The sequence below is a fragment of the Lycorma delicatula genome, chromosome 6, assembly GCF_047948215.1.
Source record: "Lycorma delicatula isolate Av1 chromosome 6, ASM4794821v1, whole genome shotgun sequence".
NCBI lineage: Eukaryota > Metazoa > Arthropoda > Insecta > Hemiptera > Fulgoridae > Lycorma > Lycorma delicatula.
Window position 1 is genome coordinate 139,217,750 of NC_134460.1, and position 17,293 is coordinate 139,235,042.

At 33.1% G+C, this 17,293-nt stretch overlaps 1 protein-coding gene across 3 annotated transcripts in view; it reads left to right on the forward strand.

Annotated features, from left to right (window-relative positions):
- The window catches only part of LOC142326278 (ketimine reductase mu-crystallin), a 31,224-nt gene extending 15,131 nt beyond the window's left edge, over positions 1-16,093 (forward strand). For all 3 annotated transcript variants that reach the window (XM_075368633.1, XM_075368634.1, XM_075368632.1), the window contains 4 exons: positions 9,533-9,697; positions 10,192-10,378; positions 15,175-15,390; positions 15,947-16,093. In XM_075368633.1, the coding sequence (XP_075224748.1) occupies positions 9,533-9,697; positions 10,192-10,378; positions 15,175-15,390; positions 15,947-16,026 (648 nt within the window). In that variant the 3' untranslated portion in view covers positions 16,027-16,093. The remainder of the gene's footprint in view (positions 1-9,532; positions 9,698-10,191; positions 10,379-15,174; positions 15,391-15,946) is intronic.
- The last annotated feature ends 1,200 nt before the right edge of the window (positions 16,094-17,293 follow it).

The window sequence follows — 17,293 nt, forward strand, 5'->3', positions numbered from 1 at the left end:
GAGCAGCTTCCATTTGCCGCTGTTTTTGCTCGAAATTCAACAATTTTGGAACAAATTTTGCCGTCACAAGGTTCATACCCAAAGCATTCGAAAAAAATTCATGGCATGAGTCAATTGATATCCCAACATCATCAGCGACTGCTCTGATTGTGATTCAGCGATCATTCATAATCATTTCTTTCATTTTTTCCACGTTTTCGCATCTTCACATCCAACCTAACATGATTCCCTCAACTAACTGACCGAAACCGCGGAAGCGCGAACCCCGCGCCTAGTCCAGCACCGTTCTTTGACAGCACCGTTCTTGACTATAAATGCCTCAGAAAACGAATAAGTTTAAATTTAAATCAGTGCTACACTCATACCAGTCAAAATTATGTTTTACGCAACATAGAAATTCAGACCTACACACGACCAATTTAGGTCACCATAAGGGGAAGGTTACCTCATTCCGGTCCGCGTCGGAGCCGGGGACTAATTCCGCACCCCCACCTTGTGTCCCATCATGGAGTCTCACGCGGCATTTCCAAGTCACAACCAGGACCGCCACCGGCGGAGGGAACCCACGCCCCCGGTCGCACGGGCTACTATACCCCGGCAGCGCGGCCACCCCCACCAGCAGGAGCCCTAAATCGAATCACTAGCAACACCAATATAACCGTGGTACGATGCCAATGCGCCTACCTCCGACCAATGCAATGCCTAGGCCAGAACGCTAGCCACCCGGGATCCTACCACGATCGAGTACCTCGATTAAACTTCCTCTGCAGGCCTACACATTGCAAGGGCGCGAAGAAGACCAACCACTATGGACCATTCCTCGCAGATCATTCATTTAATACAGAGATCCAGAAAGGAATGTATTTTCTCAAGTTCTCTAACAGCTCGTGAACGTTCAACCTTGTATCGGGGACAGACGTAGAGGACGTGGTCCACGGTAACATCAGTCCCACAATCCGGGCATTGACCCGAATCCACCAAAGAACCTAGCCAAACTCACCCGAAAGTCACCATGCCCGGAGAGAAACTGTGTGATATACCGATTGGGGGAGACCCGTCCAATCGCACCTAAATCAGACACTATAGGAAATATGCCATGCGTGTTGTGACCTATGGGGGATTCATCCCACCTGACCTGCCAAGACACAAGGCCCCGGTCTTCAATCTCCAGCTTTCGTTCTGACATCAATAGGTTATTTGGCTTGGAAATGTAGTGTTCCTTACGCTCGTTAGCCAGGATATCTATTGGTTTGACTCCGGCTATAACACAGACTGCCCCCTGCAAGACTGTTCTATAACCGCTTATAACAGCCAGCAAGAGGAATTGCTGGGCCCACAGCAAAACGTCCGCACAATACCTAAAAGCCATGCTGTAAGCCCAGACAAGTGCAGCATACAGCATAATAGCTTTGCTGACACCTTTGTAAGGGATTCGCTTGGTATGGTAATTCAACCCCCAATCGGAATGAATGATTCTGCAGATTCTATAAAAAGCATCAGCAACCTTTTTTTCTATATACTGTAGATGTTCCTTGAACTGAAAATTCTCATCAAGGATAACACCTAGGTATTTTTGCGTCGTAACCGTTTACCTCGTTAAGTGAATCCCCTTCAATCAGTAGCAGTTCGTCGTCAGCATAAGCAATGACACGACAACCACATGGCAACCTTAAACGCAACATGGAATCGAGTTCTATGACCCAAAGAAGGGAACATTTCCCTGAGGGCATCCTTTAGTTAAGGTCTTGTGAACCTCCAAGCCACCATCACACAGGGAAACGGTCTGATGGCTGAAATAACTTGAGTGCACTTCTAATTCATTTCGTGTACACTTACACTTCTGCATCTGAAACAGGGCAGAGGGCCACCATAAATTGTTAAATGCCCTGGATATGTCCAGAAAATGTGATATATATTTAGATGGACTAGAGGAATCTATATTCATCACCTTTAGTATGGCATCCTCAGTGCTATCAAAAAGCAGCAGAAAAAGTTGTATATATTTTTTTAATTAACCTAGCAATAAAATTAATTTTGAAAAGGTTGATACTAATCTTTTTATTAGTTTAAGGCCATAAATACATCAATTTTGGTTTTGCAGAAACAAAGACAAAATAAATATAAAGCTGAATGAGTTTTCTATTTCATATTATTATATTCATATTTTCTATTTTATGTTTTGTACATCTTAAGATTTTTTTGGGAGTTTCTGATGAAAATCTCCAGAAAAGAAACATGGAAAAAGTCAAGATTAAATTTAGTAAAGAATAGAAAAAATAATCTTTCTCAATTTTCATTATGCAGATATAAAATAAGATATTTTATGAGATTTAAAAAGTTCTCATGACGTTTTCCATTAAAATCAATTTTTTTAAAAATATTTTGCAAAAGAATCCCTATTTTTATGACTATTAAACTTTTAAACTTTTCTTTGAAGTAGATGGATTTGTAGACTCATCAGAATCTTTACAGTAAATGATTTTGATCATATTTTCTAGAAAAAGAAAACATTTTTTTAAGTTTAATATGTGCTTTTACTGTGGTATATTAAAATTCTAAAATTTGCAAAATTATTTTAAAATAAATGAATACATGAATTTTACACTCAATAGATGCACATTCATCAATGTTTGAACACAAATACATCCACGTAAAATCAGAAATCCATTTATTGCTCCAAAAAACAATATATAATCATTAAACAATCTTATTTTACAAAATTAGAGGTGAAAGTTTTAATTATATAATTAAACTTAAAAAACACTCAATACTGTCATGATAATTAGTAAAGAGTAGTATAATAAACAGAATAAGATAAATGATAAATGTAATAAATAATACAACAGATAAGTAATTTCAAATTCAGTTATACTGCCATATACTCATACATATACATGGACATTAACTCTTGAATTAATTTACATGAGATGCTCAAAAATTCCTTTTAAATTATATCACTCAACACTGACTTAACTTTTACCATCCTCCCTCTTTATCTTGACTTATACTACTCAATACACTCAAATTCTTCCAGGCATTTTACCTCTGCCTGAGCAAGTGATATTTTCCTCCAGATTGTGACTGATCAGTAGAAATGTATGTCGAAAAGTGGTGCTGATTCTTTTAATAAATTAAGTCTTTGAGTTCTTGTGATTATAATTATTTTATTGTAATTGTAAATATCATTTTTATGTATAACATTAATGAATTTTAAAACTTCTATTGTATTAATAAATGTAATGAGTGAAATAAGACTTGAGTTCTTAAAGACTTGTAGTAGTATCACCAAAGACTGAAATAGGAGTGAAGAGGAAACTTTTCTGGGGATCATGGCACCTTTAAAATAATTCTTATTTTAAAAAAAAAAACATTTAAAAAATGAATTAAAGGATGAAAAATTTGGTTTTTAATTCCTGGTCACAACTTCTACTAATTGACAGTAATTTTGAAAATTCCTGCCATTTTCAACACAGGAAAATGTAACAATGACTCTCAAATGCAACTTCATTCCTGACATTACATGAATGTCATAAGATTTTGCTGACTGAAGGTACAAAGAATGCAATCAACAAAGTTTATTGGCATTTAAAAAGCAACAAAAATATTTTTAATAGGAAAAAGGATGTGGTTGGTGAAAATTAATTTGTTAAAATCCTATGAAATAATAAAAAATGGAGCTCTCCATTCAGTGTCTTCTTAGGAGAGATTTTAATGGAGAATATTCAGAAATAAACAATCAAAAGAAAGTTGGTCAATCTAGTCTTGTCCAAAAAAGAAAAAAAAAACAGTAATTTCTTACAACTTATTTGTTATAATGGAATCCATACCTGATCTAAAGTTAAGCTATTTGAACCTTTAAAAGGCCTTATTTTTAATGACTATCAGGAATTTTAGAAAATGTTAGTTGTAATTGGTAATTCAAATATAGAAGAAAATATTGATGGATTTAATATGGTGCATTTGATTTAAGTGATATCATGGAATGAGTATGTTTGCAGTAGGATGGACCACCTACACATTTTTCTCTATCAGTTTGCGAGTTTCTGAATGAAAAATTTCCAGGACGTTAGAATGGCCGCGGTATTCCAGAGTCACCAGCTCTGTTACCATGGCCATGACGAAGTCCTGATCTCACACACCAGACAATTCATTATGGGTAATTATCAAGGCACATGTATCTGCATGTTGTAATATGTAATGTAACGCCAGAAATGCTCCTGAATGTGGTGACATATAGAACTGTGCGTGCAACATGACAGCGAACATACAACCATTAAAATTATTTACTTAACGTGGTTATCACCTCTCTTAAAACAACTCTCTTACTGAAGTTAATCATCATTATTACATGTTCATTATGCCTACTCTGTTTGTTCGTACCTAAAATATAATATCCAAATTAGTAACTTCTGTTATACTTGCTTCAGCAAAAAAGAATGACGCATAAACATATCATCAGGGTATTGCACAGAAAACATTTAATTTTGGGGAGTCCCTTTCACATTTTAAGAATTTAAGGGTATTTTCTGATCCCCAGAGCAGACATTATGTGTGTTATCTTTTCCACTAAGGTGAAATGTTGACTCATTACTTAAAGCAATATTATCAAAATGGGGTTGTCATCTTTACGCAGCAACATTTTAATTGTAAAGTTGGTATGTTTAGCGTAGCCTATAGGTTTCAAAGCTTGTAACAGCAGTAAATAGAATGACGCATGTGTAAACATTTCTGTAAAACACTCCACACTGTCACCACCAACATTAATAGTTTTCAGCTGGCCTTCTTAATAGATTTTTTTATAAGTACACAGGAAAGGAACCCAAATTCAAAATTTTTCAGATACCCTTGGTCATCTTATACGCTATCGTTTATACACATACCCATTCATTTCAAACTGATTATGCCACTGACAAATGTTATTATCACTTGGAGCTCTTAACTGTCTACAAAACACACATGAACTGTAACTATAAATTCACATTTAGCAAGCTGCAAAACAGAGAAGGCTTTCTGTTCAGGAGTCGCCTTCTGTGCCAGTGGTGTCAGCCAGAAAGATAGAGATCAATTACAGTCATACATGCAACTAAAATGTTCTTTTTTCTATTAGTGTTGTTTCTAACCTAAAGTCGACACACTGCACTTCATCTAAGAGATATTATAACAAATTAAAATCTCAAATTTTTTTTTATTAATACACACACACGCGCGCTCGCAGAGTGAGAGGGGAATCTGTTTCCATTTTTAAAAATAACTTGGTAAAAAACTTGGTAAAACCTTACATTCAACTATATATATATATATATAACCTAACATTTATATATATATACTTAACATATAATATATATATATACTATAACTTAACATTTATATATATATATATATAAATGTTAAGTTCGTTTGTATACGGCTTCAAAAACTCAAAATGTTCTGCACCGATTGAGCTCAAATTTTAGCACGATATATAATCCACATCAAAGATTGTTTTCATCTATTTTTAATAAATCTATCTATCTATTTTTAATTTGTACAGTTTTTTAATAAATAAGAGGCTAATAAATCAGATGGAAATGTAAACAAAGGAAAACCAATCAGATCAATGCAAGATGGCCGCTGTCAAACACAACGACCAATCACAAAGAGCCCGTATGGCCGTTGCCAATGTAAACAAAATCACAACTGATTAAGTAACAAATTTCTTTGAATTATATTTAACAGCTAAAACATCTGTATTTTATTAAAAAACACCAAAACAAAAAGAAAAGCCACCAAGAAGGATGACTTACAGTAAATAAATTAAAACACCCAACTTTCTTATAGCCCAGATAGACTTAAGACTATGCAAACAAAAAATGTAGAAATAACCAAATACACAGAAAATAATATCCCTACATAATGACCAAAAAATCCTTTGTTGGGCTATTTTTTTACATATATGTGACCAAACAATCGTTTTTTGGTCATTTAGCGTTCTTTGCTATGTAAAAGCAAAGAAAAAAATTCACAAATAGTAACACTGAAACCACACAACTAAGTAATCGTTTTTTTTGTTTTTTTTCTAACCTCCGAAACCACCGTTATGCATTGCTTCAGATGATGATATGAATGATTTATAGCGTATAAAAATGCCATGCCTGACCGAGATTCCAACTCGTAACCACCGGATTAAAGTCCTAGACGTTACCACTCGCGCCACGGAGGCCAGCAAACATATTCCTTAGGAGCCGAATAAAAACACGACTTACCAATATGGCGTTCTGTGTCAAACCAACTTTATACGGACTATAATTACTTTTAATACGCGAAACCCTTTGCAATGATTGAACATTAACTTAAACCTCTTCAAAAATTGTTCCTTTTGAACTAAGCCACATTTTGATATCATTGTATTTCTATAACACGGCTGGAATTCTTTTCGTTTAATGATAAGAAGCGTTGTCGAAGACAATAACCGAATTCTCTTCCACAGGACATAATACACCGCTAAACTATTTCTAAATAATTCAAATCCGTGTAATTTTTTTACGATCGCGTTTTTATCAAAATCTCACCTTTTTCTGAATTGACCTGCGGCGTTTTGTTTTCTTTGGAGACCGTAATTCATTAGTAGATAGATTCATACTCGAGAATCACGTTGTACACTGAAGCAGCACAACTTCTACTTACGTTAGCAGTTTATTAACATTTGAAATCAACATCGTTTGATTATTCTGTAATTTGTAAGCATTTAAAATATGTGTTTTTCGCACGAGTTAAGGGCTTTTTTCGCAGCCCACAAATTTTTATATATAAAACTGTTAAGTTCGTTGGTGTATGCTTCAAAAAATCAAAATGTTCTGCACCAATTGAGCTCAAATTTTAGCACGATATATAACCCGCATCAAAGATTGTTTTTATTTATTTTTCGCATCAGTCACATACCCGCGACCGCGAGAAAACAGTTTTTTTAATGGTCAGCTGTGTACCAGTGACCACGCCATCTGCCGGAAGCGAGGAGAACACTCCCCATTCTAGCTAACGACAACCGCAGTCACATGTGAAACAATACTTGTTCCCAATTACATTGTTTATTAACAAAATAAAAAAAACGTATCCACTTGCATCTGATTCAGATTATTATACAATCTGAATTAAATATTCACTTTAATCGAGGTACTTTTGTGTGGTCGTGATTGAGCTGCGCCTTTCACCAAGCTCTGAATTTATTAGAAAACGACCAACAGTGGGATATATGTATTAATGACGCGTGCAACACTGCACATCCAAACCAAATTCGCGCATTATTCGCAATTATATTGACCCCTTGCTTCCCTTCATCACCCACAGAGTTATGGGAAAGATATCGAAAGCATATGGCTGAGGATATTTTGCATAGAGTACGCCTAGAAAATACCAATATGACCATGGAATTTACAAAAGGCATTTACAACGAAGCATTGATAAATATTGAAGACAAGTGCTTAGCTATTGTATATAAAGTTCTTAGTCAGTTGGGAATACCAGCACCCACCCGAGCTGCGATTGCTTCATTTGATGTGGATTTACGCCGTGAACTGAGTTACAACATTGGTGATCTTGAGTTGAACATTGGTGAACAGAAAGGCATTTATGATCGCATAATGCAAATGATAAATGACGGAGTTGGGGGGACTTTATTCTTGGGTGTGCCAGGAGGAACTGGGAAAACATTCCTCATTAGATTGATTCTAGCAACGGTTCGATCAAAAAATGACAATTATCCTGTTGCGGGATATTAATCAGCCAAAGCTCTGCAACGGCACGCGACTTGCGGTTAAGAAATTGATGAATAACGTAGTGGAAGCAACGATTTTAATGGGGCCTTTCAAAGGTGAAGATGTGCTCATTCCTCGAATACCCATGATCCCGACTGATACACCATTTTAATTTAAAAGATTGCAATTCCCAATTCGATTGGTATTGCAATCACAATCAATAAAGCTCAAGGTCAATCTTTAGAATTGTGTGGTTTAGATTTAGATGCGGATTGCTTCTCACATGGGTAATTGTATGTTGCGTGTTCCCGAGTCGGCAAACCAGATAGCCTTTATATCTACGCAGACAGTGGAAAAACAAAAAATATTATATATCCACAAGTTTTGCAAAATTAAACTTCTATGAAACATATGCTTTGTTTTGTTTCTAATTTCTCATCCATGCAACCACAATGTGCCACAGCGAAGCGTGGCGGGTAGAGCTAGTTATTTTATAAAATACTGAATGATTCATTTAAAATGGACATGCCTTAATGAGTTTCCTTCATCTTTGAATACTGAATACTGTCATGCTTCATAGCAACACTAGCTACAGCGCAGTAGTTTAGACTTGGATAACAGACAATATTTATGGTGAAAGAAATTTTGAGCAGCTTTTTTTAATCTATTAATTTCTTAAAATGGCATATTCTCTACAACACAGAATAGCTATAGTTAAGGATTGCTTATTTATAGAACCATTAAGGAAGTATACAGATTTTTTGACAAAAATTTCCTTATGTTATCTGGTAAAGAACACTATGCTGAAGTTGACAGCTAAGTAGTATAAATATGATCTATTATGGAGTAATCAACTACAATTAGGTCACTAATGGTTATTGACATGTAATGTTCAATATCTTTTAATTGTAAGAAGCGATTAGGAAATTTATCTGTATACAGTTTGCAATAAAAATCATATTTATATCAATGCTTGATTCCTTAAGATTAAAAATGTGTAACGGTTTAAGAAATTTAAATTAGCCAGACAAGGGCAAACATTTGAATTATTCTCACCAGCTTTTAAAGAAAACTGATAATTGTAAATTAGATCTGATACAATAATTATTTATGAATGCTGATAAATGATGAAACACAATTTTTTTCTGAGGCTGTGCTGTATGACTAAAAAAATCAGTAAATATATGGTGTGTAGGTTTTGAAAATCCTAAATGTGGGTCTTACATTTCTGATGGATTCTAATATTACTTATTAACAGCAAATGAAATCATTAATTCAAATGTGTTGTTACAGCAAAATGGGTTAACACAAGATATAGCAAATGAATCAATGACATAATATTAATGGACTTTTGCCCATGAAATAAATTGTCAATAAGGATTTTTTATTGTATATGTTGTATGTTTGTGATTTGTTTATTTGTGAGGATACACTTAAAAGGGTCAATTTTGCAATACAAACCCACTTTCTTTAGAAAGAATGAAAAACAACTTCACTGCTGCTATTCAGGCTTTAGAATTTTACAAACTGATTTAACCTCATCACTTTAACCTCAATATGATTAATAAAAACAAAGATTAATAGACTCGAGGAACCCATTTCAAACATTTGTAACCCAAAGTAGTGGTAATCTTCTTATAAATAAAAAGTAAACTGGATTATTAAGGATTTCAATGTACTGCATTTATTATTCATTTTGTTGTAGCAAAGCTTTTGAAATTAATTACAGATAAGCTGCTTTTAAATGTATAATCCTACATCTTATTCACATAAGATTAAATACAGTACTTCATTCATTACAGATAATTGAAGCAACAGAAATTACGCTAATGCGCACAGCTGCTGCTTCAGTGGTAGCAACAAAATATCTTCATCATGGTAAAAAAAATGTGTTGACAATAGTGGGAGCTGGACAACAAGGTAGATCTCATGCATTAGCCATGAAACATTACTTCAATTTTCAACAGGTATGTTTATTTTTTAATCTAATAGTTAGTTATATGATTGATGAGCACTTTGTAAATATTCAAAAAACCTATAAAAGTGTGGAATGAAAGAGAGAATGGCTACAAGAAGGTTTGAAAAATATCAATTTACTTGATATTGTGAAAATAGGGATAAATGAAAAACTGGAAAAAGAAAAAATGATCAATGTTAAGTTTGCCATATAAGAAATTTAGTTTTTTAATAAAAGACAAAAGTAATTGGTGATGTTTCATTATTTTGTTTTATGACAGTTTAAGAAAATCTTCAAAAAACAGATAGATATTAAACTCTTCAATTTATTCTTTTATTTTTTCTCTATCATTAACTGCTCTAGGTACATCAATCATATTGATGATTAAAACTGGATAAAATCTTTATAATGACTTTCATTTTTTATATAAAATTCTAAAATCAAGCATGTATTGTAATTTTTAATGAACTTTTAACCTTTAGTTTAACTTTATCTTTTTTTAAGGTTCGGATATGGAATCGCACACCAGAAAGAGCAAAAAAACTATGTGAAGAACTGGGATCATGGGCTGTACATTATAATAATTTAGAGGAAAGTATCAGAGGTGCTGATGTTATTGTAACTGTAACTCATAATCCTTCATCTCCTCTTGTTATGTTGGACTGGGTTAAAGAAGGAGCTCATATAAATGGTTGGTTGAAATTAATTAATTTTATTATTCTAACTTATACATAAATTATTAGATTTTATATCTTATAATAGAAATTTGAACTGGCTTACTTGTATCTAATATCAAAAAATTTACTTCAATTTCAAAATGAATAAAAAAGAAAAAAATTAAAGAAATCTACTTTTATCTCAAAAAATATTTTTAAATTAATTAAATAACTTTATTCATTCTTTCTGAATTGCAATATGCATTAATTATTTAATAATTAAAAAAGTTTAATTAAAGTAAAAGAACATAACTGAAAATAATTTGTTCATTTAAATTTTAATACAAAGTTTTTTTTTCTTACAAAAGATTATCTCTCAACCATTTTTATTAAATAAGGATGAATAGCTAACATGTTTTCCTGCCGATTGTGAATGAGTTTTACTTCACTGCTGTCTTGCTTCAGTCCTGTTTCATGATCGTTCAGATTCCTTTTTTTTTTAATATATAATTTTAATTAAAGTGAAGAATAATATTTCATACAGCTTTGAAAATTCATTGTTAAAAATGTTAAGTGCAAATCTATTAAATAAAATGTATTGTTAAATGAACATGTATAAGGTTAAATTTAAATATGATCATTGATTTTCTTATAAAAACCTTTCCAGTTATCGATAGGAGGCTCATGCCACGGTAGTTTTACGCTTTCGCGACTATCACCCTTCTTTAGTATTGGTATAACAATTGCTTGTTTCCATTCTGTAGGAATTTTCTCTGTATGCCTCATTATCTGTAGTAGTGACTGTATGCAATTAACAAGGACATCACTACCTGCTTTTGGTGCTTCAACTATTACTCCATCAATTCCAGGTGCTTTGGTGTTTTTGAGCTGTTTTATGTCTGTTTTCACTTCATCTACTGTTGATATAGCATTAACTGGATGACCCATGAGGAGTGGTCTATAGTGGCTGGTTTTCTTCGTGCCCTTGCGGTGTGTATGTCTGCAGAAGGAGTTTAATCGAGGTACTCAGTCGTGGTAGGATCCCGGGTGGCTAGGGTTCCAGCCTTGGGATTGTATTGGTTGTAGGTAGGTGCATTAGCACCGTGCCATGGTTATATTAGCATTGTTTGTGATTCAATTTTGGGCTCCTGCTGGTGGGGGTGGCTGCGCTGCCAGGGTATGGTAGCCTGTGCAACTGAGGGTATGGCTTCGTTCCACCAGTGGCAGTCCTGGTTGTGACTTAGTAATGCTGTGCGAGATTCCATGATGGGACCGGGTGGGGATATAGGGTTTGTCCCCAGCCCCTGCCCAGACCGGAATGAGGTTACGTTCCCCTTGTTAGGTGATCTAAATTGGTCTAATTATTTGAGTGCAGGTCTGAATTTGTGTGTTGCATAAAACATAATTTTGATTGGTATGAGTGTAGCACTGATTTAACTTTCAACTTGTTTGTTTTCTGAGGCATTCACAATCATGAACGGTGCTGTCAAATCTGGACTAGGTGCGGGGTTCGTGCTTCTGCAGCTTCGGTCAGTTAATTTGAGGGAATCATGTTAGGTTGGATGTGAAGATGTCCATTTGAGGCCTACGTGAAGGCAAAATTTGATTTGTATTTTACTGATGCAAATGTCTGCCCAGGCATTTACATCGGTGGCATCCCGACCGAGGCCTGACTGATGACTGTGAGATGTAATCAGTTAGAAGGTCTAAAGACGACCTCCGATAAAGCCCCTCAGGGCTCAGAACGGAGGGGGTAGTGTGGTGAGACCGGTAATGTCACAAGGTGGGTGTCTTCCCCCTACAGGGTTGGGATGTTGGTATAGCATCAATGGCTTGGTCTTCCAGCAGTTTCAAGGTTGGCAGGTTTGCTAATGGGGCAGGCGACAGCTAATGGTTATATAGGTTTTGAAAAAATTCGTTCCACCTGTGTAGTCATTGTGTAGAAGATCAAACAAAGTTTCCATCGGCTCTCTGTATATTCACATTAAATGTCTTAAATTTTCTACTTAGGCAACTAAGTATTGTGTAGAGGGTTCGGTATTCATGTTTTTGAGCAACTTCTTCTATTCTGGTGGCCATATAATTCCAATATGCTGGAAGCTTGGCCTTCAGCTTCTTTCTGACCTCCTGGTTCAATTGTCCATACTGTTCATAGTTAACTAGTTTTTCTAGTTTTCACCGATGACTAAGTCAAGACATTCATTTGATATTCAGGCCTCTGTTCAGTGGCGTATTGGTGGGCAGATATCCTTGATGCATCCTTGTATGACTTCAGCTATCTGGCTTGACTCAGCATCCACTCATCATGTTGTGCTAAAATGGCAAACTGGTTGACTAATGCTAGTTGGAATTGGTGCTTATTAGCTGGTTCAAGTAGCTTTGACCAGTTTTGCTTCATTGGTGGGGGGGGCCAGTTTTTTCCTACATTGGAGCCTCAATTGTATCGTTGCATGTTTGTGTAATGATCAGAGCCACAATCCGCCCCATGCGTTACTCCTACATCTTTGATTGTATATCAGAATCAAGCGTTAACCAATATGTAATTGAGGACTGATGTGTCTTTGCCATTTGGGGTACACCATGTGAGCTGTTGCTTTTGGTGACGAAAAAGGCTGTTGTCAATTAGTAACTGAATAAAAATTATTAACCAATACACAACTGTTTTCAGGACAAAATAGAATTCTTCAACAGAGTTGAGAAAAACTGTTGTTAAACTTCAATATAAATCAAAGATTTCTGACTTACTTTTATCAGTAAAATGATAATTCACCTTAACTGAGTTATCATTTAATTTAATTAATTGACCTCAGTTTTATAATTTTGGCATCTTTATTCTCTATTCCCAGATATCAATTTTAAAAGCTAAACCAGTAAAATTATTATATTTAAAAATATGGAAAAATTTGTAACTAATAAATAATAATGTGAAATACTTTAAAGTACCTGTTTCAGTATCTAGCAGCAAGATCCAGTTTTGTAGCTCTTTCATTTGATTACTTCATTGTACCATCTACACTGAGAAATAATGCAAAAGACTTTTGATAAACTTTGGTTAATTTTACAATCAACCAGATTTATTATTAATACACACATAACAAAAATAGAAATAACTGGATAGCAACTACAGCTGTTTTATCAAACTAATTTTTTGAATTAACAGGAAACATAATTAGCAAACATGTGAGAATCAAAAGACTGAATTATGCAGGTTCTGAAGCTTTCAATTGCACAGAGTATTATTTTCTAGTTTTAATGGCTCAGATAGATTCTGACTATAAATTCATGTTTGTTGATATAAGATCTTTTGGATCTTCAACTAATTCAAAATCTCAAAAAATGGGAAAAGCTTTACAGAAAGATACGTTGAACATTCCAGAGAGGCATCACCTACCTGGAGTTGAAGATATTGTAACTATGCCATTTTATATTGTTGGTGATGTAATGTTTTCCTTATGTAAAAATATTTTACTACCATACACTAAGGAAACTTTAAATACTTTAAAAGTAAATTTTAATTACCAGCTCACAAGAGCAAATACTGGTGAAATGTACTTTTGGCAATTCAACTAATAAGTGGGGTATTTTGGTCAGAACTGTAAATGTTAATAGATAATTTACTGACAGTATTATAAAAACATGTTGAATTCTACATAAATATGTATACTGTATGATGGAGTATGTTTTGTAGATACTGTTTACTGCCAACTTATAGAAAAAATAGTCATTTCAGTAGGTAATGATAGAAAGAAATGTTAGTGTAGTTATTCTTTTGGCTTATATAGAGCTGTACCCAGACAACATGAAAACATTTAATAAATATTATTGATAATTAATACTATTATTGTAAATATAAAATGTATGATGTAAAAAAATAACTTATGTACATCATTGCAACCCTTTTTTCTTAAAAAAAAGTCAGAATAATCCTTCAAAGCTTCATTGTAAATAGCAGGCCATTTTTTTTACTTTATTTACTAAATGTTTAACATCTTTTGATATCATGATGATCAAAGTCAATTTTGTTAAATATGAAGGCTGTCTGAAACACATAAGAAAGAAGACAAAGTTGTCTTAGGGTAGTTGGTGGTGGCTGGGAGCTAGCTCAGACAACAGACTTTTGTCTACAGTGTACACCAGTGTACTAGGCCTTACACATAATCTAATCTATACATGTCTTTATAGTAATGGAGTTGAGAAGTGTAATCGTCAATTTAAACTCAACTTATATGGTGACTTTTTCTTTAATTCTCCAAAATAAAGTTCAACTTATACACTACAACTTGTGAAATATTTAAAAGCATAAATAAATTGAAAAAAGTTGCCCCAACTATACACTGTGTATGGTAGAGTAATTAAGAGTGTATATCTGAAAAGATACACAAAGCTTTAAGTAGTGTAATAAAGATTTTGTTAATTAATCTTTAGTAGTAGTGATTTCTATGGTCATTAACTGGTAATAAAAAACAACAGCGAACACAGCTGCATAACGCAAAACTGCACCTAACTTGATCTATGGAAATTGTTTTTTATGTGTGGGTTTAAATCACAATTTCAAGAATACATTTCAAAGTATTTCAAGGATGCTAATCCCTCAGATGTTCCAGGCATTGCAGAATCATTAGGTTTTTAAAAATGCAATTAATGATCTTATCCATCAACAAGACGTAGTATAGTACAGTCATATAATATAATATTGTAATTTCAATACTATATTAATAATGTTATATATAGTTGATGAACAAGTGAAAATTATATTTTACTTTCAATCCACTGATTACTGATAAAAAATTATTACAAATTCTCATTTTTGTTTTTTATTTTTATTTTTCAGCTGTTGGATCTGGGGAAACACATTATAAAGAACTAGCAATGGAGCTCTATAAATACAATGGAACAACTCTGTTTGTTGATCACATGCCTAGTGCATCAAAAGAATTAAAAGGCTTAGTTGATTCTGGGGTTAAACTGGAAGGTGAAGTGGGCCAAATAATTGGAAAAGTGATTGATATTCCACCAAAAACGAAAATAACAGTATTCCAATCCCTTGGTTTGTACACTTTTCTTTAAATTGAATAATACATATTGAAATGAATTAATTTAACCAGACAATTATTTAGACTAAACCACAAAAAAACATTTAGAAGTTAATTTATTAGCTTTTTTATGTATAAAATGAATCTTCATATTACATCAGTTCTGTCTATGTAACTGATGTAAGAAGAACTTAGCTCCTATAATTTATGTAGAACAGCAGATGTCTACTGAAATGATGCTTTGCTTATTGTTCAAGTTCTTTAAGTATGTTTGAAGTAAGATTTAGAGAATATGGAAAAGCACTGTATACATCTTTTAAATGAAAATTACATGATTATAGTTGTCCAGTGCTCTGTAGTGTTTAAAAGTTAAAATTATTCATAAGGTTACTAAGGTAAATTTTACTAACATTTAATCTACTGCAATGATATGTACAGCATGAATGGTTCTGATGCTACTCTGCACATGCTATGTAATGTACAATAATATTTATCCAGATGCATGGTAATTATTAGCATGTTGCTATGAGAAATATATGATAATATAGTGACATAAGTTTTATGTTTCAGGGATGGCAATTGAAGATGTTTTATCAGCTAAAGTGGTATATGATGCATATATAAGGTCACAGAATACTACAGTGCAATAAAACTCACATAATCAAAAGTTAAACATATCTGTAATAAAACAAAAATAGAATTGATAATGCATTTTTATTTGTGTGGTTTTCGATTATTTTATCTTTCATTTTTACTATACATGTACCTCATAAAAAAATATCCTTGAATGGTAATTTATATAATGAAACGAAAGAATAAAAATATATATTTACAAAAAACCAAAAAGCATCAATTTACCAGGTTTTTAATAAAAAAAAGGTATAGTACTTCACTAAATTGACTAGCCCGTTGGTTAAAGATTAGCAAAGTAATCTTTGTGTGGTTATGAGTTTATTTCCAGAAAATTTCTTACATGTATTCATCCTTTCATTTATAAACATAAAAAACAGACGTTGGTAGGATATTCTATTGTAGTTAATAAAAAATGTCAATAAAAATACACCTAAGCATTTTACCTGGTAAAATTTAAAAAAATCATTACTTTTATTACAAAAAAAAAAACATGAGAGTGAATAATTTTAATGAAAAAGATATGCTATTAAATTTCATATTTTCTTTAGTACATTATTAATATATTTTATAATGAGTTAAGTGGAAAAATAATTACCTCTTATGATTACACTAATAAATCAGGGATTTAATTTTCCTATGTGGTACACAAATATTTCAATATTAGTATTTACAATTTTGCATATCCCAAAATGAATTTGAAAAGGATGAGTACATGTTGAATGCAATTACCAAAGAATTTTAAGAAATATTACTCAATACAGAAGTTACTCACAAAAATTTGCATAGCCATTCTTAAAGAACAAATAAAGTTTGTGATGCCATGCCTACTAGGGAAAGCCACACCTTCTACTCTAAGACAAAAATAATACAAGTTGACATCTTCATTCTCTTCACTACAGGTATTGGATGTATCCATGCACAGTATTATTTTAGAGAAACTAATTCTGACTGATACCTCTTGCACCTCAGGTAATTTAAATCTGGTAAGACTAAGAAAGCCTGCAATAGATTGTGAAAAAAGACAAATTATACCTCTTTCAATTAGTTAAAAATGTATATTTACGTTGCCTATGGCGTCATGAATTTTAAATATTGTATATTTATTATTCTTTTGTTTTAACATCTTGATCATATCTCTTACTGTGTCTACAAAATTAACTACTACAAAGAGGATGACTGCTTGCAGATATAATTTCATAAGTGTGCAAATAATAACGTAATAATACTTCTCTATCTGAATCATTGACCAGTTAATGTAGATGAGGTTTATACTTCGATTAACTG